The 24,774-nt window shown below is 45.0% G+C and overlaps 1 protein-coding gene across 1 annotated transcript in view; it reads left to right on the top strand.

Moving 5' to 3' along the window:
* Nucleotides 1-24,774, top strand: part of LOC115328598 (plancitoxin-1-like) — a 44,684-nt gene that overhangs the window by 14,761 nt on the left and 5,149 nt on the right. Inside the window, exons 3-5 of the mRNA XM_029989901.3 lie at nt 4,030-4,132; nt 5,802-5,966; nt 23,387-23,584. Of these exons, the coding sequence (XP_029845761.3) occupies nt 4,030-4,132; nt 5,802-5,966; nt 23,387-23,584 (466 nt within the window). The remainder of the gene's footprint in view (nt 1-4,029; nt 4,133-5,801; nt 5,967-23,386; nt 23,585-24,774) is intronic.

The following is a 24,774-nucleotide window of genomic DNA, read 5'->3' as shown; positions in this document are numbered from 1 at the left end:
CTCTTCTGCTGCGAGAAAGCAGTATTTGCGGCAAAGTTTCAGTCGCCATCTAGCGGAAGCGCGACACAAACCCAAGTGAGGGCGCCGCCGTTCTGACTGGGCTTTCGTTCGGCCTCGCTGTCTCGATAGAAACTTTTAGTTTTATCTTTTTCTTTTCTTCTATAACATCATCTTCATCCGTCGCGGACAATTACGAATTCTGCATCTGGCAGGTCTTCATTCCAGGCTTCAATCCTGCGAACTCGAGTGTTCTTATTTTTTCTTCTGGGCCAAACACGGTGAAGATGCTCATTTTGATGTATCTAATTTTTTTTTAATTTCCATTTTTTTAACTTTAATTGACCGTTTTAGAAACCTTCCTTGTCCCACTTCCTTGAACGACAATCGAAATCACCATTGTTGTACTGGTTTTCTCCCCTGAGATTAACTTATTTATTAGGTCTCTATCCCGATTGTTGCATCTTTAAAAATCAGGGGCAGTCCTGTGCCCATTTGCTTTTATAAACATCGCGGACTTTACCAAGCTTAATAAACTCACCAGCAGCACCATGTTTATTATTTTATTAATTGCCCTGAAGCCAATCCTCCCGGCATAGGAACTGTGGATGACTGAGTCTTTACAGAGTTAATGCAAAAAGAGATACGGCATTCTGAAGAGGCAAACAATTGAAAAGCCTAACTTGATTTTTTTGTATGAAAACAAACCCTTATACACATATAAATTTTAAAAAAAATTAAACATAGGCAGGCTTTTACTGGAAATCATTTTCTCAAATTATTGTGATCAACGAGTCGATTTAAACTAACAGATCATTTGATCGACAGCTCAAGCTTCAAAACAGCCATTGGAAAAATTGCAAAGATATATATGTTATGTGACGACCGTAATTACAATATAATTAAATAAAAAGGAGATGTGGGATTTCTTTATCTTTGACCTGCGAGTGAAGAAAGTACTTTTGTGGTCCAGCCAATTCCTGTCCATAAAACGCAACAAACACTAGGATCACAGCCAGCATTAGGGACGTTATTTGAGATTTTGTATTGCTCGCCATAACCTGTCTAGAATAATGAACACTGGTAGTATTGAGCATAAACATTCAGCGACGTAAAAAAAGGAAGAAAAAAAAAAAGAACCAATGGCGTCTACAAGCCGGCAAAGTAGTGAAACATCCATCATAAATTACTTTGTTTTCCCGATCCCAACACTACGCCACAGCAACTGCACCGTAAGAAAAGCAAGACTTTTAGGGGCGAAGCTCCTTAGGGGCTAGCCATGTCCGTATGTCCGTCCGCCGTCGGGTGCACGTGCTCCTGCTCGTGAGCTCCCGCGCTCACGTGCTCACGAGCACTTGAGCACGTGCTCCCGTGCTCGTTTGGGGCAAAAAAAAAACCGCATCTCCACGTGATGAATGATGTTGATTGGGGCGAGGCTCTAAGGTGGTGCTTGTCTGCGTAGACGGTGAGCCGCAGCATGCCGAGCCTTTCGTTCGTTTTCATCCATGTCAGAAAGAGAATGTGTGGTATATGGAACGTGGTTATATAAGCATTTGACCGCAGCGTGACATGAATGAAAACGAACGAAAGGCTCGGCATGCTGCGGCTCAGCGTCTACGCAGACAAGCACCAGCAGAGCTTCGCCCCAATCAACATCATTCACCACGTGGAGATGCGGTTTTTCGAATGTGGGATCCTCAAAAGAAAACTTGTTTAACAGACACAGGATCATTCCTTCGTTTCGGACACCATAAAAGGGTCTGTACATTTTTTCAACTTTTCCGAGGCAGGTGAGAGCAGGGGCGGATTTAGAGGGGGGGGGGGGGGGGGGGGGGGGGGATCCGGATGTCCTGACCCCCCTCTTGATTTCTACATGTGTGAAATTTAGGGCGTAAAACGGAGGAGATTGGGAGGGGGTTCCTAAACATATGGTACTCTGACCAACACCTGACCCCCCCCCCCCCCCCCCCCCCCTCTCAGGAAATTCCTGTGTCTGCCCCTGGGTGACACGGATGACATGGAGAAAGAAATTTGTGTGCGGGCAAAACGAAAGGCGGATTATCGGATTACCGTTGGCGCCGAGTTTCGGCAGTGCAATCCGTACAGAGAACGAAACGAGACACTCGCGAAGAAAAGCAAGCACAATACAAAATACAACACGATTCGTCGTGAAAGAAGTGGTTCGAGCACACCATTGCCCTCGTATGGATGGAAACTTATACCTTTTTCGGTCGCGTATTTTTTGTCGGCGCTGAGCGATCAATAACGAACCACGGCGCCGCGTCCGAAAGCGAGCAATCACGCCGTATCACTATGGCGCACACGATGTAAAAAAACCGGACGAACATCACCGTGCGACGAGCAACTGCTTACGGCACCGTCCAAACTAGAACCAGCTGCTACAAAAAACATTCCTCGGACACTACAGTCGTCTTCAACATAGCAGCGCGGGAAGGCGTCGTTATGTTGAAGAGTTCACTTTAAAAAGAGCGAACTCCAAAAAAAGCTCACTTTAAAAAAAAAAAAAAAAGTGTATGGTGAGGGGGGGGGGGGGGGGGGGGGGGCTTTTAGTTCCGCTTTTGTAGTAAAGACAAGTTCACCAAAGTCTTCGTTTTTCTGTTTTGAAACGCTCGAACAACGTTAAAAAAAAAAAACTGCCCTTGACTGTTAGGTTTTACTAAAATTTGACTGTAATATTTGGACGTCCAATTTTCTTTTGCTAGTTCCCTTCTTGAGTTACCTCCACCTATAGAGGAAGGCACCTGCTAAAAGTCCTTAAAGTTCGAGCTACACAACCACGCACGCATATATATTAGTATATTTAACGTTTAATATACCTTGAAAACACTTAGTGTAGTCCGACAACGCAACGCTCGGAGTTGGTAATAGGGAGTTTTCGTAGATCGTTTTCGCCGTCCCGCAGGGCCCTCCGCAACCCGCTACGATAGCGGGAACTCCACAGTCAAGGCTATCGGCGCGCAGGCGCAGTAGCAACTTCTTCGTAGCGGAACGCTTAGCGGAGGGGCAGCGCGGTCTACGAAAACTCCCTAATAAGGAGTTTTCGTAGACCGCGTTTCCCCCTCCGCTAAGCCCTCCGCAACGAAGAAGTTGCTAATGCGCCTGCGCGTCGATAGCCTTGACTCTAGAGTTCCGGGTACCGTAGCGGATTGCGGAGGGCGTTGTAGGACGGCGAAAACCATCTACGAAAACTCCCTAATAAAAAGCGTGCGCCGGCGGCGTCACCGGTATTAACCTTCCCAATGTTGCCTCTTTTGACCATGGCGGTGCTGGTGATCAGCCGACGGTGGTGTGCTCGGGAACCCTGTCCAGCGCCTATTGCGACCGGCTTTGCCTGCGTAGGCGGTAGAAAGAAGAGAGATCGGCATCAGGGTGGCGCTCCTTGCCCGCTCAGTTTCGGTTTGAAACCGTGTACAGGGATGGTGCTTTTCTCCCGTCATGCCCACTAAAAATTGTTAGTCGAAGTTTCGCGGCACGGCGAGTTTATGTACTGTTAAAACATGAAAGCGGGAGTGACTACGCGTATTATTAATTACCCTGATCGGGGGCAAAAGTCACGTAGTGAGAAAAGGGTGAAAAAAAGAAAACTAATGGCTGTCTTTTTCTTGGTAGCATTGCTGGTTTTTGTTGAGGTCGAGCCTCTCTTCCCTAAATGCGCTATTTCCCCAGAAAATGAACATTTAAAAATATAACGAAATATTTTAAATGTAATTAACTTATTAATTAATTAATTTTGACTCTTTTTTAGTGGCCGCCAGGCCACCCACACCCACTTGATCCCAAGGATAAAAATACCCAAATGAGAGTTACCTTTCGTACGGGTATCCTGAATACTTTGCAGTATACATCAAATAAATTCATTAGTGCTGCATTTTACGTACATAGTAAATTAGTGTTGAGTCGTGCCCCACAGATAAACACGAATAAGTATATGCACGTTCATTAAACATCGCACTTATAAAACTTGTACTATCTCGGGAATTAACGGAGTATGCCCCATTATATTATGCACAGGATATAGCGTACGTGACTTACAACGATCAACCGTTTACCGGAGAGGAGGAGCCTGCCAAGGATCCGGACAGGCACCACGGCAAAGAGTACGCACATAGCAAGGGTGAGAAGGCACATGCTTCGTCTTTAGATTTGCCCTTCGCTTTCCTTCATTTCCAACACCATGCGCGCACTTACACCCGCGTAGAAAGATCGAAGTACGCGTCCGCCCATGGGCGTGTGACATGACAAGCATGAAAATAAGTCCACTTCGCTCATGAAATTATAAGCTATAACCCCTGGCAGGATGAGACCCGCAGGGCGTCCTTTTTAGGCATCCAGTCTCCAGCACTCATTCTGCCTTCCGTCGTGCCTTGGTTGAGCCTGCACGCTCAAAGTCCACAAGACACCAAAATGCGAAGGTAGGAAGGGCGCGCTGGAGGCAGAGACCTCCCTTCTGGTTCTGTCAGTGAGGATAGCTACATCTTATATTAAGTTACTTCATTTACTTATTTACACATTTTCGGGACTTCGAGATCTCGAGAGTTAGACGTATCACGGTGAATGGCTCCTTGCAGGTTACGGGAATACAGGAGAGCCGACATTTGTTTAGAGCACTTATACCGTGTGAGCTAAATAAATCAAACCAGGCTTAAATAAGTCGCAACAATTTCTAGTGGTAGATACGACTCTGCAATTTACCACGGAGGAGGGATTAAATAGTAAATTCGTGATGTGAAAATGTTTAAACAAGATCTTGCCTAAAGAACACTTTACATACACTAAACACTTTTCCTGGGTTATTTAGCGGTCATTCGCGGTCAAAGTTAAAGTACTTTTAGTCAGTGATTTAATTATCTCTGAAAAAGCATACTTCAATGTGGCATTTACGTCTTAGCATCGGTGTGCTATTGAGAACGAATTAAATGCGAGCAGCAAGCGCGCGGCCTACGATACATGCTGCGCCACCTAAAGGCTACTTGGAACTGATGAAACTACAAAGTGGGAAGGGGTTGCGAGGGTGCGAGCCGGCTTTAATGTGCATAGCCTTCCCAGGCCCTCTCTTCACTTCGCTGTTAATCAAGTCCTAGTTGCCTCTAAGTTGCGTAGCGTGTATCGAAGGCCACGCGCACCGCTATTCGTATTTTATTCGTACCCTATAGCACAGAACCGAACACGACGTTTTTAACAAAATCGTAAATTTTTTCCGCAATTCGGATTTACGGGTACTGTTTTCTGCAGGAGCCATTGACCTAAGGAAGACGTAAATTCGAGGCTCGCGTAGGTTTCGCTAGAATACTTCCATGTTTGAATGTCTCACTGTGCGTTTTAAAAGGTCACAGAAAGATGCAAATGAACACTGATCTTTCACGGGAATTACAAAAAGTGCTACACAGACTACGCCTGAATTCTGCTTACATAAATTGTTAACCACTAAAGATCAGGCTATGCACGAGCAATGAGGTTTTTCTCATGAGGAAAATCTAACAAGACTGAAAAAGAAGAGACACACACAAGACACCAATGGCAAAGCTTCTCTGTCTCGTTCCTTCTCTCTCTCTCTCTATCTCTACCTCTCCCTCTCTCTTTCTTTATCTGACTCTTTTCAGTTCTAAATTTCACCGAAATCAAGGATCACGTAGCCGCATAGAAAGGTCCAAAAGGACCTTCTCCTTTATCGATCGCTTACAGTTAGTTAAATCAACCAGCAGTCATTATTCATTACTAAAAGAATTGTTTCATTCTAACAGACAATGGTGAGAATTATTGCTGAACGTTGGTTTTTGATGCAGGCATACTGATGGCTGACGCAACATCGGGGATGTGGTTAGTCCATTCAACGCCTCAGTTCCCCGTGAACGTGCATATGGGAGAGTTCAACATGACAAGGACCGCACGCAAGAATGGCCAATACTTTATGTGCCTAACTGTCCCTGCTACAGAAGTGGATGAAATAGGTGAGTATTAAACAGAGGCTGAAAAAATGCATTGCCAGTACCGGCATTCACTCTCACGTCGCAATCCTTGTCGTAACGTACCTACATATCGCTTTCTTTTTGGGCTGATCCAAAAGTAGCATAGTTTCGTTTCTTATGCCCGCCTATATCTCTCGCCCCCTGTATAAAAATAATACACCCTTTTTAAAAGTGCGTCTAATCTAGTAGCTTCTGAGCAAATTGGAAGCCTGCGACAAGACAGTGATGCCACGGTGCAGCTGCTAACAGAAGCATTTCACGTCGATATCTCGTGTAGCAGCCTACTTTAGTTTCTATTCAATGTCAGCTTACCTTAGCACAGCCCTATACGTATACTTGATCTGCCACCGGGGGAAGAACAGTCTGATACAAGGAAACAAAATATATTTTCCATGTAGATTTTATCAATCACTGGTACTACTGAATGTTGTCTCGTAGTGATTTTCGGACCGTTGAATACGCAAGCGCTTCGTTGAGGCATATTCCAGCGCAGATAAACAAAAATAAACATTTTGCAGTCGTTACCGCTTCCAGCTCCGGGGGGCGCGATTGAACTCAATCTGCGAACAACTCCCGCGAGTCAAATTACGTGAAAACACATACGGAGCAACACTGGATATGAATAGGTTTTCGATTGTCAAGGTTCCCAATCTTTTACTCCGAAATGAGGTCGACAAACACGGCCGCGGGAAGGCGCATACATGGCTAAAATAGTGCTAGCCCATCAGAAAGGTTCGACATGGGTAGCGTTTCACTTTGCGACGTAACGTCTACGCTGTCCTTGGTGGCGCTGCCAAATACCTGCCTATAGCATGCTCAAGGTAGTAACGGTATAGACTCTGCCTTATCCCCGTCATTCGCCGAGCGCCCTCCGTAGATTATAGCGATTGGCTCTTCTTCGCGAGAGAGCAGACGCTTCAGATTTATCAGTGTGTCTGCCCAGCGCATTTTAAACATTTTATTTATTATATAGCTACGTCCCTAACGTTAGTGCGCCACCAAACAGCAGCAAGAGAAGAAAAAAAAGAAACGTGTGCAAAGGCGGTATTGTAAAAGGTCGTTTATTTATTTGTTTATGGTTTATTCGAATACCTACACCGCCTACACTCTTAGAAAAAAGGGTACGGATAGTCCTCCCTTACGGGAGGAACGGTCTTGTAACCTATGTTCCTTTAGAAAGGGAGAAACCTTCGTCCCTGAAGCAGGGGAGCAAAGTTCCACCGTCGCTTGCATCTCAATATGGCGGCCCCGAATCGAGCAAATCGAGCCCAATAAGGCTTAACGAGGACGCTACGTCTCTTGTACGGGACGAGAGCAGCAGCAAATGAAAGCGTAACACGAGCTTTCCGCAAACTGTGTTTATTTCCGAAGCCAGACTCCCCCCACAGGTACAGAAACCTGCGTTTCGAAAGCAGTTCCTCAGTCTTCTCGTCGACAGCACTGCGATGTTAAACGGAGACAACCGATACCGAGTTACTTCGCGCACTTTGCGTCTTACCTTTGGTGTTCCTCGAGTCATAATTCCTTCGTCAACCGCACATCACGGAGAAGGGAAAACTCACTCCGCGAAACCAAAAGCCGCTCTCGAAAGAACGAACTTGAAGCCGCTGTTTATCGCGTAGCGTGATAGAAGGTTAAATCGCTAGCCACCAGATGGCGGGGTCAAGCAGAGTAATTGCAAGTGGCTAGGCTAGGTGGCGCTAGGTACCGCCCAATTCATGTTCTACAAAAAATAATTTACTTCTCTCAGGCCACTACTGTGCTTGAGGACCCTCTACAATACACACATGACACCCATACACTTATTGCAAGCATCAGGTGAACATACATTAAGTACATGCACTGCACAATCAATACAACGGAACACCACACTAACCCGAACACTACACCCGTGCTCTGCGTTTCCGTCTTTTATACTGGTCGTTTTGAACGTGCGGAACTTTTCGGTGACTCCCTAAGCAATTAAAAATATTCCCAGCATGTTGATTTTTTCCCTGCAATGTCATACCTCTGAGAGTATTTTGAATGGCTCAGGGGTTGAATCTCTTATTAAAAAGTAAACGCTCAATCATGCCGTAATTATTTGAAAGCCAATAAATCAAGCCGCTCCAATGCGGTTCGAAGCCATGAGTTTGTTTCCCCACACGGCAAGTCGTAGCTTGTATTTCTATTTGTTTTTCTATTTGTGCTGTTCGTGCGAAGCTGCAATTGCCGTTTGAATTAATCTCTGTAGAGCGGATATTCAGTCAGCTGGAAGTGATGCTTCACGGACTGAGAAATTGCTTTTCGATCAACTTGAATGCAGTCAAAGCCGCGACTTGCGGCAGGTGTTAAGTGTACGGAACTACGCCGTGGCGAGCCCGAAAACTTCTAGCGCTCATCCCAGCGCGGCACGGAGGGCAGTTTCTCCAGCAATCGTACTACAATTAAACAGCAAAATAAAGGGTAGCTTTTTTTCGATTTTACCTCCTATTGTTTTTAATGCCGAAATTCCATACTGTAAATATACGCACTTTACGTCACGGTTTCGTACTGTTCAGTCCTTGCCCCTGAGCGCAATCGCTGTCGGGGACGAGACAATTCCGACAGTCACATTGGCCACTGTACGATAGGAGCTTCTACTGTTCAGACCAGCGTTCCAACATGACTATCCGCACGTTGATCGATTGCACGTAATCCCTCAAGTGATATTAAACTTTTTAATGTAAAGCGGAATGTCAACCTGCGACACCCCGCCCCTCCGATCACAACCCGACCAGCGGCATCAATGCCCAACAGTTTACGATCTCATCTTCTTGTTACACCACTGATACGCGAACACATGGTCACATCGGCGATAATTCCAGTCTTCTGTTCACAACCCAACACTGTCATCACGATGTTGCAGCTATGTTGCTGACACACACAAACACAAAACCACGTTGAACGCCGGTTGCACTCGGCATCGGAAAACAGAACCGAACTCAGGGGGGAAGGCACCCAGGCAGCGGGCAGCAAAGCCTGCCTGTCTTGGACGCAGTTCCTGCAGTTTCCATAACGTCGAAAACGTCGACATAGTTCCGCGTGCTTTCGCTACTGTAGTCTGTAGTGCTGCAGCCTGCAGTGGCTGTAGCAGCTGTAGTTCAGTCGTTCCGTGCCGCGCGAGTCACGCAATCCGGAGACGGCCATCCCCCAGTGTACGTGGCGCTGCTGGCACTGCTCCGAACTTCGCTGTTTCTAGCGGCTTCGTTTGCTCGTTTGATAAAATTAGTGATAAAAACGTCAATGCAACTGAAATGTTCTGGACGTTTAAACTAGAAGATGGAATTACAGGCGGCCTTCGCTGCTGCTGGAGCTCAATCAACTCAACAGCTATTTATTAAACAACGCGCGCGACCTGCTCGAAAAACGAAACCGAAAGAAGATGAGTCGGGAGGGCGAAAGCTTTCTCCCGTCTGCCTGGAGAAGGAGAAAAACATTTCGTTCCTCCCCCTTTCTCGTGTCCGCTTGGGGGCGCGTCGGTAGAAGGGAGGAAGGCGCGCCGTTGCTACTTTTTTCCTCCATTTTTTCTTAGAGTGTAAAGAGGCATTATAGTAGGGGGGGGGGGGGGGGGCACAGAGTAAAAATTAGACACTAAAAGAGGAAGTAAAACGGATAAAAACAATTATTAATACACAAAGATAATTAGACGTATCCTTGAATCATTTGAAAAAATACCAGCTCCGACAACGTTCACTCTAAGAAAAAAGAGTGTATACGGGTACTCCCCTCAGGGGAGTTAGACCGTGTCCCATATGTGACTCCCCTGGGGTGTTTGTGGTATCCTCTCAAGTTGGGGAATTCAAGTACTCCCCAGATATACGGGATCACTTAACACCCCTCTCAAAGTCCACGGGCCTCAACCGACACCCCTTACTTCGGGTGCTGTTAGGCGCCCTCTGTTACATTCGGGTACTTATATTACACTGCTAATTAGAGGAATTATATGAAACCATTTTCAACTCTCAGGAAGTCAACGAATCCCTTCTAAATAGGGTGCTTTTTGGCGCCTTTTGTGACACCCAGGTACTCATGTGACACCCGTAAATCCAGGCATTATTTAGTACCGCTTACAACTTTCAGGGAATCACTTGATCGCCCCTAAATTGGGTGCTTTGTGGTGCCCGTTTTTATACCTAGAGATTCGCGTGATCCCCCTAATTGCAAGTGTTGTCAGACACTATACACAACCTTCGAGGTATCCGCGACTCCCCACTTTTGGGGTCGCTTTTGTACACCATGGGTCTTGCGGAGCTCCAAATAGTGAAGGCACTTTTTCAGACCCCGAAACTCAGCTAACTGGTTTGTTCAGGTGTGCTGGAGGGGCGATGATTCCTAAGGCCAGCTGTCATACGAGAGAGTTCAGAATTCTTTGCGTGTCAAGTTCATTAAGGAGGCACTTCGAGGAGGTTTCAGGGATAAGAGAATAATACCCACGGGCAACGTGCCGGCATCGAAATTTAACTGAAAACTTCTAGAAACACACAATCCAGACATTTGAAAAAAAGTCCTGCCAGTCATGTCAGCCAACAATATTGTCAACCACGTTTTTATTGTAAAATCAAAAACTTGATACAGGTCAAACGCTTAAAAATAATTACTAAAAGCTTGTAGCCTGCCAAGAAGCTTCAGGGCAACCTTTTCCAGTGGTGTTTCTTTCAGCCCGATCGTACGTTCAAAGAGAGCCAAGGCGGACTTGATCCCCGTTGCATATTGAATATCCAAAGTTCAATAGATTATGAGGCTGAAGCCATGGATGACGTCGCCAACATCCACCGACAGGTCCTCCACCTGGACTTGGACAGCTGCAGAATAGAAGGCGTCCTCTGTAAAGAATAGGACCGTCAGATGAGTTTATCTTTCTCCTGGAACCTGCAATATAATAAAGTACCGCACTTAAAAAAAGTAAGCAAACATGGGTCATGATTATACGTTCTATTATTTTTCATATTTAGATATAATAATCAGAGATTGCCTGCTTCCGTATGCTGTGTGAGTGCATAATTTTTCTTTTAATGTCACGTAATGATTTCGATGTTCGCAGCCATTAACTTTGCATAGACTGTTGAGGCCTTTCACCAAATGCTCACATATCACAAGATGAAGTGAACAGGTAGTGTTTAAATTATTTTAACGTACATATGACCTTCATGTGCCTAGTACGAAGCGGGCACATGTTTAGGGGATGCATATAATTCGAATATGAATTTAGCTCAATGTGGACCCAATTAGTGCAACGCCAATTCTCGAAACGTCGCACACGATTTGGTCATGTACTAAGCTAGAAAACTGGGCCAGTTTAACTTCGTAATGTGTCAGGACTCGTAAGGAACCCCGCCAGGCACGCACAGGAAAAGGAAAATATTGTCCTGCGCAGATCACGTTTTCGATTTAAACAGTGTTATGAGCTGCGTCATTCGCTTGAAGAGCTCTGTAGGTCAAAGTGATTAACCCATCGCGTATTCTGTGAGGACATCGACACGAGTTTCGCTGCATTTTTGTGATGGGTAGGTTTTCTTGATCGGTTGCTTTAGCTATACTCTGCTCCAGCTGCGCATGTCTGAGGAATAGCGAGGCGTCCTTCGTGATAAACCTCCTCCATGTCAGTTCAAGGATCTGCTAGGACTTTGGCTCGAAAAATACAGTGAGGCTTTCATAAGGCATCTTATCACTGCGCTGCTCAAATTTGTTGAAAATCTGTGGAAACAAAAATGATCGTCTGAAATTAATATTGTTCTTAGAAATAATTAGTATAAATCTGAAGAAGCGTAAAAGGTTGAATATAGTAGATGTTAAGCATAGATAAAACAAGGACCCTACTACCTAGTGAATAAAACAACAATCTCTTCGCATTCCCTCAAAGTCCTGAACAGATCACCAACGATAAACACGTCTTCGCCGTAATGCAAGTGGAAGTTATACGTGTCCCAGTAACGTTCAGCGCCTGGCGAGAGTCCGTTTAGCGCATAATCAAAGCAGTTCGCTATTGCCGGAGAATATGAAGGAACCTCTTTGCCTCCGCGGCTGGAGTAATAAATTGGGAGTGTGAATGCCTTTTGGCTGATTTCAACTACACATCAAGGTTGATTTAAAGTCCTGAATTGTATATTGCGCCGTTTATAACAATATTCAGCGAAAGCAAAATATCCCATTTTGACTTTTTTAGTCTATTTTTCATGGTAATAGACGAAACCGATTAATCAATTCGTTAAGTGAATAAGAGAAAATATTTAATCGTGCTAACATGTTTTTTTACCGACGTTTAGCCCTACTAGTAACCAAGCGTTGAGATGCTTTGAAAGACTAATACATGAATGGTTTACTGAATTTCCCCTGAGAGCTCTTTCATTTTGTAGTCTTTTTATTTAGGCAAGAAGTTTCTAGACAAGCCAATATCTATGTCAATATTTCGGTATTTAACATTTTGGAACTTAAATAAATATTCCGAGAATATTTCTGCATACAACATGAGCTCGCCAATTTCGGCAAGGCATTGACTATGCGACTTTTGTTTTCTAGCACGAATTATTCGACTATAACACCAGTCGACAGCAGACTATTCCAATGGCCTTAAATATAATTTGACGAAACCAGTGCGCTCTAAGCAATTTGTACTAAGAGAAATATGAAGCGCCACATCTTACCTGAATCATCAGTCTCGTTGACGAACACCTTGAGGGCCGATTCTAAAAACGCTTGGCGCACTCCTTTCTCTGTTCGACTGCCACCAACAACGATAATTTTTGTAGATGTCTTGGAAGTCACGAACAAGTGACACTGGTGCACGCCGTTGAAGGTAGGACGGGAGGAGGAAGCAGACGGATTGCTGGAGCGGAGAGGAAGGAACATCCCTTCTATCCACCATTCCGCCTGCTTCCCCCACCCCAGCGTACTTTTCCCTCGCCCTGCACCTCTAGTTGTTGCTTTTTTTTTATTTTTTATAACTTTTTTTTTCTTTTTTTACAACACCCGTAGCCGTACCACGTCGCCGGTGACGCCATAAGGGTACGGGATGACACGGCTGTGAACCGGAGTTTAGAGGAAAGTCAATGCTCATCCAAGGGCAGAAGGGAACAACAAACCTGTCGAGTCCGTCCTTCCCCTAGCTTAGCGAAATCGGGTTGGAGGACGCAAGGGATTATAAGGAGCGGCTGGGTGCTGGCGCACCTGCTTCCATTGTGAGCGTACGCTGGGAAAGCTTCAGCGAAAACATTTCAGAGCCTCGGGAGAGATCACCTTGACGTTAGTTTTCGTAATTACTTCGTCTTCTTTAGGCCGCGCTCTGTATTCTCCATCGTGATTTTATGGGAGAGCAGAGCAATTAATAAAACATTGACCAGATTTGTTTTGACGTCCTGTAGCCACGTCTTGTGTATAGACCGTTTTATCGTGGGTAGCGCCATTTTGAGAGCGAGAGAGAAAAGGGGAAAGGGCTACCGGCGCTTTCCCCCTTTCTGATTGTGTAGAAAGAGTGGAAGTCCCGGATGAGAGGCATGGCCGGTGTTGGGCGTCTGCAGTGCCCCAACTTCGTTCGCGCTTTCTTCTACGTTTCAAGCTCCCAAACCTAATTAGAGCCATGGTCTTTGATGGCGACAGTCCCCCGGTCATCGGGACACCATTGCTGGGTGATAGGGTGCACGAATAACGACAGAAAGCGTCGAATACTGTCCGAGGGCTTATATGTAGCTTGCATGGAATCCGGCAAGGCAAGTACGGCTGGAATGTTTTCAAGCTCCATTGCTTTCCGCATGACTGGAAATGATGAACCATTTATACATTTTTGCTTGCAATGGGCCTATTTCAACGGAGCCGCTTTTAGTTGTAATCAACAAGCGATACACGAAACGGGAACCTCAATTAACTTTGTAAACGCCCGGAGCTGCTACATATCGTGGTTGCTGACGATTGTAATATTTATAAAGAAGTGAAATGTTCTAACGATCAAAATATTCTAAACAAGAGTCTCGAGATGGTTTCTACATGGTGCGACACCTGGCAAATGTCCCTTAATTGTAAGAAATGTGCTCATATGACAATAACCAGGAAAACAAATCCACTCCCCTCCAGCTACTGCCTCCAGGGGACCGCACTCAACACAGTACCCCAACACAAATACCTGGGACTATACTGATCTGCGTTGGAATTCACATATTGACTTCATTACTCACAAGGCAATGGGCACATTATGGACTTTAAAACGGCGACTAAAAGACTGTTCCAACAATACAAAACTAATCGCGTATAAGACATTCGTCAGGTCTTTGATGGAATACGCTGATGTGGTATGGGATCCACACACAAAGTCAAATATTAATAAGTTGTAAAGAATTCAGAAAAAAGCGCTGCGATTTATTTCTAACACATACGGTAGAAACACATCAATCTCAGAACTTTATGTCCAGAGCGGTGTCCCTTCTTTACAAAAACGTAGAAAAATTAGCCGACTGAAGTTCATTTTCAACCTATTAAATGACAATTTCAACTTGGACTTCAGCAATTACCTTCATTTCAATACTAGTAGGAAAACAAGGAACAAGCACTGCAAATCTTTTACTGAAATAAGGTGTAGAACTGACTGCTTCAAATATTCCTGTTTTCCACGTACGATTCATGAATGGAACTTGCTCCCACAAGAAATCGCCTCCACAGATTGCGTATTGTCGTTCACAGCCAAGTTAAAGGAATCGGATGTTGTTTGATATTACATGCGTATGATTTGGTTTGATTGTCTGTGATTGTGCTTTTCTACTAGTCATGCTTTGGATATTTCTTTTTTTTTATAGGTTTGTACTGTGTTTTTATGTTTACGTGTGTTTTTGTGACGTGTAGTTGTAAAAGATCCTTTTGTGTAGTCATTCTTTGCATGGGAAGAATCCTATCAAGGGCATCTGTTGGCCCTTCATTCCTCTACGAGTTGTAACGCCACCACACCTATGTATTTTATTTTCAAGTGCATTTTATTGTGTATATCTCCTGCCTTGGCTGCGTATTAGCGGCCGGCAGTATCAATAAATAAAAAATAAAATAATATCGTCTTGCTGTGCTGTTTTTATCTTCGTGTCCCTGTTCTTATATTTCCTTGTGAATGAACGACGAAGAAGCTCTAGATGTACATTTATCAAACCGCAGAAAGCCTCGAAGCAGCCACGAATTATTATACTATTTGATGCAATATTTTGGGTACTCACCTCCAATTTCTATAGCTGGCACGTTCGCTGCCGCTGCTCCCACCGTCACCACACTGGCGGATGCCATGACTCAAACAAAGAAGCGTGCACACTGGGCTTGAAAACGCAGATCGCAACACACGAGACGTTCCCTGCAGCGACTATCAAGCGCCTCAAAGCGCCTTAGTCAACGGAAACAACCCACCAGCGGCACTCCAAGGAGCGCTTTTGTCGGCTCTCTGGTATCGGGCAGAAGATCGCGATTAAAAAAAACCCAATAGAATTACGTTTTCAACAATTTCCAGCCTCACCCGGCGGCGGAAATAAGCCTTCAACTAAGCGTTGTAGATGATAAAATCGATTCAGTCACCACTGCAAATTATCACTATTAAGATAAATTCAGTTACGAAATTTTACAAGCTGAAACAGCAGTTGTCATGAGAAAACTCGCACGCACATTGCGAGCGTACCCCATGTTCATCGGTGGTACAGCGTTCGGTGCGCGCTCCATTCACGAAATGTTCCGAGCGAAGTCGAGAGGATGGCGTTGAGGAAACGCCTTTTCGGTTTACGGACGCAATCCACTGCCCCCGGAGACAGGGGTCATGTAAAAAGCGATGAAGCTCAAAGACATTGCAGACGCTCTCGCCTTGCTGGATTCCTTGCAAGCTATGTCCTCGGACAGTATTCTATGCTTTCTGTTTTTATTCGTGCACGCTATGACCCAGCAATGGTGTCCCGATGACCGGAGGACTGTTGTCATCGAAGCCTCTGGCTCTAATTAAGTTTGCGAGCTTAAAGGGGCGGTGCAACGATTTTCGGACTTCAGTCAAAGATTTCTGGAAGTTGCCCTTTGTCACTTTTGAAGTAAAGAACAGAAAACCGATTTCGCCTGCGTGTCCTAGTTGTTGCGTAAAAAAAAAGATAAAGACTGGTATTTCGGGCACCCCTCAACTCACTCCCAGCCTTCAGGGTCACACCTGGTCGCACTCCCAGTGACGTCATTCGGAGTGCCGTGTAGCTTCCCGTGTGCTATCTCGGAGGACGCTTCCCCTCCCTCTCTCTGCTGACATTAGCGGGCGCTATGCTGCAGCTTAGAGCCGAGCGAGGTCACGTAATCTTTCCGTCGTAGTTCCTTCGGCTGCCACTTGGGGCTGCAGGTGGGGGAAAAAGCTCGACTTTTGCTTTGCGATTATGCAGCGGAATCGCGACATTTTCAATGAAGGAAGTGTTTTCTCTATCCTCTGGGACACGATAAACAACGTAAAAATGACGAGATGCAAATTCTTTTAATCATAAAATCGTTGCACCGCCCCTTTAAAACAGAAAAGAAAGCGCGAACAAAGTTCGCGCACAGCAGACACCCAACACCGGCGAAGCCTCTCATCCGGGACTTTGACTCTGTCTACACAATCAGAAAGGGGGAAAGCGCCGGTAGCCCTTTCCCCTTTTCTCTCTCGCCCTCTTTCAGTAAAACGGTCTATAAAAAAAAAAAAAAAACTCTCGCTTCGAGAAACGAATATTTATGGAAGTTTTTAAAATTATTTTTAGCATCTCACTTTAAGTCGTAATATTGCTTATATAATGGGAACAGAGGTTGTGAATTTTTGTAGAATTACTGATTTAGATCCCGGCCACTGCCCCATTGGATTCGGATTATCATCGTACAGGAGTGCGATAAAGGGACAATAAAACTGTTCTCCACTAGCGTCAGATACCTCCAGTTTATAACCTATCAAACACTTATTAGCACTTCTGGCCGCGCACGAGCAGTCGCAGAAAATATTTAATAAAAACAACTTGCTCTTGCACTTTGAACAGAAAAAGCGGCCACAAGTTTGAGGCAATGAGCTGTGTTGTCTATTTTTTTTTTTTTTTTCAATTCTCTCCGTCCCAGGGTTTACAAATACAGCATGTTATTTTCCAACCAGCTCGCCTGCCCTATGTATTCGCAACTTTCAGCGATGGTGGTACCGCGGTGTGAGAGTCGCGCTCCCTATCTCCTGGATGATTGGCCTCATAATAAATGGGCTTGCCTACACCTTCAGGGCGTGAAAAAGTAACGTAAGGCTCTAATACTGCTCGTATATAGCAAAACTATCATTACTAACACCTCGCAGGCCCGGCCTCGTACCGCTGTTCTACGACGATCATCTAGATGACAGCCATTTTGATAGGCAGCAGTACGCCCCCTATAGGTCATGAAAGTTGCGAATTTCTTGCAGATGATGCGCCGCGAATGATCATTACAGCAATGCGCAGCGGTTGTCAATGAACGGTGCACGCGCCGCACTCCGCACTCCGTACGCACTCCCCACTTCGTACATTTGGCTGTTCCGGCGGTCACTGCAGTGATTGAGCTCGAGCCAAAATTTGAATGTCCCGCAAGGCATCAATTGCGGCTAAGCCTAAGTGCAGTGCCAACGCAGTGCTCGAGTCCAACACATGAACCCCATTCAAATATCAGTCACGACAGTTCAGAAGGTATACCCGTGGTATATCAACGTCGTGGTTTCCCGAAACTGCGTCAGCAAGCTTTGCGTAGGAGCGACTGCAAAAGGAGTTCGCTTGTGCTTTTAAGACCATACAAAAAAAAAAACGCACAGTTCAGAGGCATTGCATGAGAGCATGAAGTTCACATACTTCTTTCAGCATTCTTTTTTGAAGTGCTTAATCTTTAAATTCAGTATCGTTTCATGGCAAAATTTATTATTATTGCACGATGAACGTTAAGATCCCACGTTAGCTTCTGCACTGCGGTGGCAAAACTATCCGTCTACAGTAGGAACAGTTTCAATCCAGAACAACTTTTGATTGCCTAGACCTCCTCACAGAAGATATGTACATACCTTTGAGTTTGTGACATGTCAAATAGAGTGCATTGCAGCAAACACCCGAAAACATAAACTGAATTTGCTAAACTTAATCAGGGTGCTGTTTTTGTTTTGTTTTTGGAGCATGTGTTTCAAACTTTCGATGAATGCGTGGGATTCCTAGATTGCTGTAAAACAAGCATCTGAATAGCCGGTCATCGCACTAAAGCGAAACGTGGAAGGGCGTTCTGTTAACGTTAAAATATTGATCGGGACGCAGAAAAGACGATGGGCGGACATGAACGCCAGAGAAGAGGGGAAAAGTGAACTTGCGGGGCTCGGGACCTTTGTTTCTCTTGGGGAATGTCCGCCTGCAGGCCACCTTCTATCGTTCAGGAGCGCCCTCCCTGTGCTGCCCATGCCGCGCCCCTTCCCGATAACTTGCGTCATGAAACCCTAAACCTAGTTCAACACGTTGTAAGCCAATTTTCTAACCGTGACACATCGAAAACTTAGAGAGACAATCCCTAACAGACCCCGGAATCGTGAAGCAAAATATAAAAACACAACCCTGCAAAAAAAAAAAAAAAAAAGGTCATGTTTCGCATTTTGTACATTTTATTCCCTAAAAAGGGCCCCAACCACAACTTCAGAGTTGCTCACGAACACGTTTAGCTATTTCAGAGGTCGTTGTATGGGTCTTGGCATTCCTTTTATGCTCATTTAATCTGTCGTTAATGCGTCTTTATATTTGACCTACATGCGTAGACCCGCAAGCTAGAGATATTTCATACACGACACTGTTCCAACAAACTGATTTTTCAAGATGACCCTTTTGCACTCATTCGTACCCGCGTGGAATGGCGCCATCCTGTTGGACTTGAAAGCGGAAATAGACACACCTATCTACACCAAAGTCATTCGCATAAAAGCAGGAGCACAGGTTTAACCTGTGTGTCTGGGTTCTGTAAATAGTCTTTTTAAGGTCGAGCCCCCTTTCATCGTCCCTTTTGTGTCTGAACGTGTGTGTGTTCGCATTCTTTCACCACAGCATCATAGAGAATGGTCTTGTGCGCCTCATGCAGATGGCGTCGCGAAAACTCACCCAGATGTACCCAAATATCCGTCACTCCAGCCGCCGCGCGTGGTTTAAAGACCCGAGATATTACTGTTTTTTGCTTTGCATTTTACGAAACGGAATCGCGATATTTATTTTTAAAAAATAGACGTGATTTCTATCTTTTTTTTTTTTAAAGATAAACGATACAAAAATTACAAGCTGCGAATTCCTTCAGCATTAAAACCATTCCATCGCCCCTTTAGATATTCTTGTTTTCGATCCACCGCCCAGCCCGTCTCACGTTGTAATGTTACCTCTATTCGGTCGGAACCCTCGTATAACAGGGACATAATAAACGAAAACGACCTAAAATCCGCTCGCAGCTTACGCCAGGGCCGTAAGCTTGTCAAAACTGGAACACACAAAATGTAATTTACGGAATGGCGTCTCGGCCCACCAGGCAGTGCGCCAGCGCCGTACATGAAGCAGTCAAGAAACTTCTCAAACTGACAAAATAAAAAAAGGATGGCTCCCAGAAGTTTTTACTCTAAAATATCCTAACGCGAACAGAGAGGGTCATCATACCAAGTGAAAAATTCCGACGATGTCCTGACTCCTCAGCACTAATAACTTCGGTTGGGCGACGTAGGGCGCTGTGTAACAAAAACTTTGTGAAAATTTGTGCTTTGAATGAGTATGGTCGCGGGCTTTTTATTTCACAATTTATTTGTACGATATATAAAACGCGGCATAAATTAATATCGGGTAAGCTTCGAGAGTTCGCAAAAACGTCGTGCCCGCGGAACTTCAAATCTAGAATAAATGCTGTATTCACGCTTTCTCCGCGATTTTATCTTTTTGCTATACATTTCCTAAGTTAAACGTTTTTCGGTCGCCAGCGCGTGCAGCTGACTAAATTGGTTGTCACCGGAATGCACCTTTCAGTGTCTCCCACCGCTAAACAAATTAATGGCGAGATATTTTTATTTTCGTTTTAGCTACCCAGATTGTCTCACATTGGTTTGTGTCCTCTATCTTACCGGATGAGACCAGCGACAAAGACATTTGTATCAGAAGCGTAAATAAGACCGATCTAAACCTCCTTTGAAGGTTACATGCTCAACCGTAAGCTTGTAAAAACTCGATCTCGCAAAATGTAAGCCACGGCATGGTGTGTCGGTCTGTCGATCTAGAGTTCCTGTATAGGCTCCCTACAGGAGCCAGAGGTGCGCCTTTGATTCCACGTGCCGCGTGCCACCCTCGCCGCTATTCGCCGAGATCCGATCACGTGAGGAGCCGTATCAAGTGTCGCGCAGCAAAGTAGACGTTGCACGCGCCCCGGCGTACGTTCCCTGGCTTTTGAGCGCGCCTCGAACGCGCGGCGCTGCTATTCGCCGAATTCAGTGACGTGAGGAGCTGTATCCACATGCCATGCATGAACGCGCAACTCTGGCTCCCGTAGGGACCCTATACAGGAACTCTACGTCGACCTGCCCGCCAGCGCCCTCTATGAAACAGTCAGGTAACTTTTTGAACTTGGAAGTAAATAGGAAAACGTAAAAAAGAAAAACGAACAAAAAGGGAACGTCAGCAATTTCAAAGAATCTGTGAAGCAAAAAAGAAAAAATAAGAAGTAAAGTAAAAACATAAACTCCAGGATCGGATTTAACTTTCTCAAAGCTAGACATCCACGTTGCCCCTTCGCAAAGGAAGCCTGGCCCGAGGGCAGGCGTCCCCTTCCCATAATCCTTTCGAATCCCCAGGGGACTCTTGTAGCACCCTATTCTCTTTCCCCTTGCTCGCTCCTTCTATTTGAGAGAGGATATTCCTTCCGAAGGGGTGCTAGCGCACGCTGTGGGTGTTGTCACGCCGTCTAACTCCCTCGAACTCCCCTCCTTTCTTAGAGTGTTGGATCAACAATGTTGTCGGAGCACTTCTTAAACAAAAAGGCTGTTTTCGACACGACGCCGAACGACACCTGGTGTTTGTAGTGCAGGTGAAACTAAGTAATGAGCAGACCAAGTGCCGATTTTGTCACTGGCAGCTTAAGGAGTGCCGGACGTGGCTTGTGTTAATTATTGCTTCACGATTCGTTCATCGGCGTCTTTATCGGCTAATGTCGCAATCTGATTCACTGCGGGGCAATAATACGATGCTCGGAACCATAGAGTTATTATAATGCGCGCTAGAGGCTCAACTGGCGCTAGTGTCTGTGGGACTTCCGGTTTCAAATTGAAGCAGCCAGCAACCAGTCCTCCTTGGCGGTGCCCCTGTGCATTCCTATGGCAAAACGCGCGTGCATTTTTTTTTCTCTTCGCCGAGGAATAACAGGAATAACTTTAGTTACTTGGGGCGTAGTGAATAGTAGGTAACGTAATTAACATTATAAAACTAAAATTGTTTTATTTACACTATTCTCTTGATCAGTGAACGATGTTTAACTTCATATTATACCGGGCCCATGCAGTCCCATGTTCCACGGCAAGTGTGTAAATACAAGCGGCGAATCTGAGCAAGAATAACAGTCGAAAAGAACGTAGGGCTTATTCAAGCAGCGCCAACATCCCAATTACACTAATATTTATAACCTTCCAGGTGTATAAGCCACCAAAAATAACATCAATGTAAGGGCCGTTAAAACGCGTGAAACAGTAAACGCACGCGCACTGTAAAAGTTGTTTTTCTTTTCAATATTGCGCTGAATTTATCGGGCGGAGACAGTTTTCTGGATTTTAACATTTTAAAAGTTTTCGTGCACGCAGATATGAGTTTTGAACGCTACAACAAACTTACCTTTGCACACATACATGAGCAGCAGAGTGAATAAATCGAACGTTATTTATTAGAAATCGCACTCATAACTCGGCTTTACTTTAATTTGATCGTCTACATGAACAGGTATATAGGTACTGATCCAGTGATAGTGCGTAGGTCTTGACCTCTCTTGATTTTCGAGACACTCTTCTTGCTTTGGCGCCTAATTAACCCTCCTACAGAAAAGCGCCGATGCCGTGTTCATGCTAACAGTGTCGTACAGTGTACATAAACACATGTACGAAGCCATTTTAGCGCCGCTTTTAATGTCCTGAATTTGAAATTTAAAAAAAATTGTACTTTTCGCCTACAATGTGTGAAGAAACGAAAGCGATAGCTGTAGCACGGTCGCGCGATGCGGGTGGAAGTGTGCCGTCACGTACCTGGGGACGGAGGGGCGACGTAGTTAATTCTCATAACCGTCGTGGTTGGCATCGTGGAGATGCCAGTGACGACCGCCACCAGTGTTCGGTGATCCGGGAAGTAAGTGAGTAAACCCGGTGGAAGTTTCTAAAACCATCCAACATTACGCGTAGCAACTGGATATATTGTGAAAGTGGGATTTCGCATAACGCGAGTAACGTTTGAAAACGAGTCTTTTAAGCAGACGACACGAAAGACTGTCTTTCCGCCAATTCATTACTGGCAGGATGTTGGGGCTCCTCTCTTTTCTCTCGTCGCGCTGTGCGGCCAACGGGAAAACCCGACTTCCCTGGCCTCGCGCCAAAAGCAGAGAAAGGAGGTTTTCTGTTCTTCGCGTGCGCGGCGACGACAACCTGCCAGGGTGAAATCTCTGAAAAGAGCCGCCCCTAAAGCTATCGCTTGAAAACGTTGTAACTAACCAAAATTTAAATCTACGTGACTAAGAGATATTTTAAGCTACCTAGTACATACGAATTATTTGTTGTTGTTGTTGTTTTGCTTTGATAATCAACCTACGATAGCAAAAACGCACTCACTTTTTCCGGTAGGAATTCATTACCGGAAATCCAGTTCAGACTGGTCGCCGTCTGCTTCAATATGAAACGACACACTAGCGCCAGTTGGACCTCTAGGGTGCATTATAATAACTCTACGTTCGAGACTTACCACGGCCTTAGTTTATTATGATGTCGATTTCTATAGTTGTCTCGGGATCTGCATAGTCAAAGCGTTTTGGGTAATCTGCACTTGGCTGCCCTTTTTTTCTCCGGCGCAAGACTAAAGCCAGTGATTTCCCAACACCCTCTACAGGGCTGCGCTCCCCCCCCCCCCTCGTTTTTCCGAAGGCACCCCCTTAATTCACAACGACTCTTCTAATCTCAATGCCCCCCTTAACCCCTCTAAAAATTTCGACACCCCCTCCCCCCCCCCCCCCCCCTAATTTTAATTCCTGGGGAAACCCCTGACTAAAGCTCACTTTTAGGGAAATCACAGCCACAAGTAGCACTGTTGGCAAAGATTACAAAGGGCATGCTCAAAGACCTCCTCCCACGAAAACGTGGTTGATAAGATACTTACATGATTTTGTTCGCGTCTCTCATTTTTCAGCTGAACTTCTTTTGATTCAATCTGTGATCGTGAACCACAAGTATGGGCCAGAGAGTGTGGCTAAGAAGTATCCTCAACTGCAGGCACTTATAAGAGGGAAGTCTCTACCGCCCAGTACGGAGGTAAAAATTGCACCCATTAAGGGTATAAGCCGCACGACATTTACTGCTATCGCGAAGCCTCCTCGTTGGAAAAAAGGTGCGTCCCTTCACTATTTCTATGTCGCGACGTTATTTACAGAATTATATTCCTAACGACTCTCAACGTTTAAGAGCAAAGGCTAACAATTATCTTAAATGTTTAACCATTTTTATTACTTCAAATGAAATGTGAACTGTCGACGCATTCTGTGACGGAATAGTGAAGGAAGTGCTCCCACCCTTCTTTAAGTATTTCAACAGATATTACGGGTTCGACTGCCTATAGAAATTCAATTTAAAATTGATATTGTTACAATCAGTGCTCAAAAAGAAATCACCCGCCCAAAGCTTCTGAACCCGATATAAATTAGAAGTTATCTATTTTTAGATAAAAAAAAACCTGCAACTATTCATTTTAGTACAAAAACTATATGTTGTGTGTGCTCATTATTAACGAAAATGTCGCTCGCTTACGTTTATGTTTCCATACTTACGTTTATGTTTATGCTTATGTTTCTTACATTCTCTTTTTTTTTAACAACGCATATTGTATCGCCACATTTTAGACTGCCTGAACATTATTGTTAAAATTAATATTATAGAATATTTCTTAGAGCTCAACCCGAAACACAACTTGCTAGCACACCCCTCAAGTGGGAGCTGAAGTCGGAATTGAGGAATATAGCAACTAATTTATTACCGAATAAGAATACATCTTACTCTGCGAAACTCCATTTGCCCAGGAGCCGACAGCATTTGAGGAGTTAGAATGACTGGACGCACGAATCCTCGTGGTGTTCCCTTTTGAATTGGAAGGGGTGAACAGTGCCGCCATCTATCGTCGTCGTGGACAGCCTTTGAGGCAGTGGAAACTACCGTTTCCGCTGTCTCGGCGAACCCGATATCGCGGTGCGTCAGTGGCAGCCTTCTACTTCGGCACAGCACGAACTGCGAGACAGCTGGAACAGTTCGATACGCAAGCGTTCTCTCTTACGCGGTCTTTCCACGCCAATAGGGAAGGATTCGGTGCTGAAGTTGCACTCTAATGCAAATCTGCGGAGTAGAATGTATCATCCTAGAAAAGTATTTAAATATATACCAACGGCATTGTTTACAACCAAGCGCACGCTTGCCCACACCAGGTAGGCCAGCGTGCGCAGAGTCCATAATAGCCTGAAAGAAAGCGTCTACGCATGCGCAGTGCCGACAGCAACGCCACCGCTGCGGCGTGAAAACAGAGAGTCAAGT

The sequence above is a fragment of the Ixodes scapularis genome, unplaced genomic scaffold (genome assembly GCF_016920785.2).
Source record: "Ixodes scapularis isolate PalLabHiFi unplaced genomic scaffold, ASM1692078v2 PGA_scaffold6__148_contigs__length_123643588, whole genome shotgun sequence".
Classification (NCBI taxonomy): domain Eukaryota; kingdom Metazoa; phylum Arthropoda; class Arachnida; order Ixodida; family Ixodidae; genus Ixodes; species Ixodes scapularis.
Note: the sequence above shows the minus strand (reverse complement) of the source record. Positions and strands in the feature narration are given on the sequence as shown.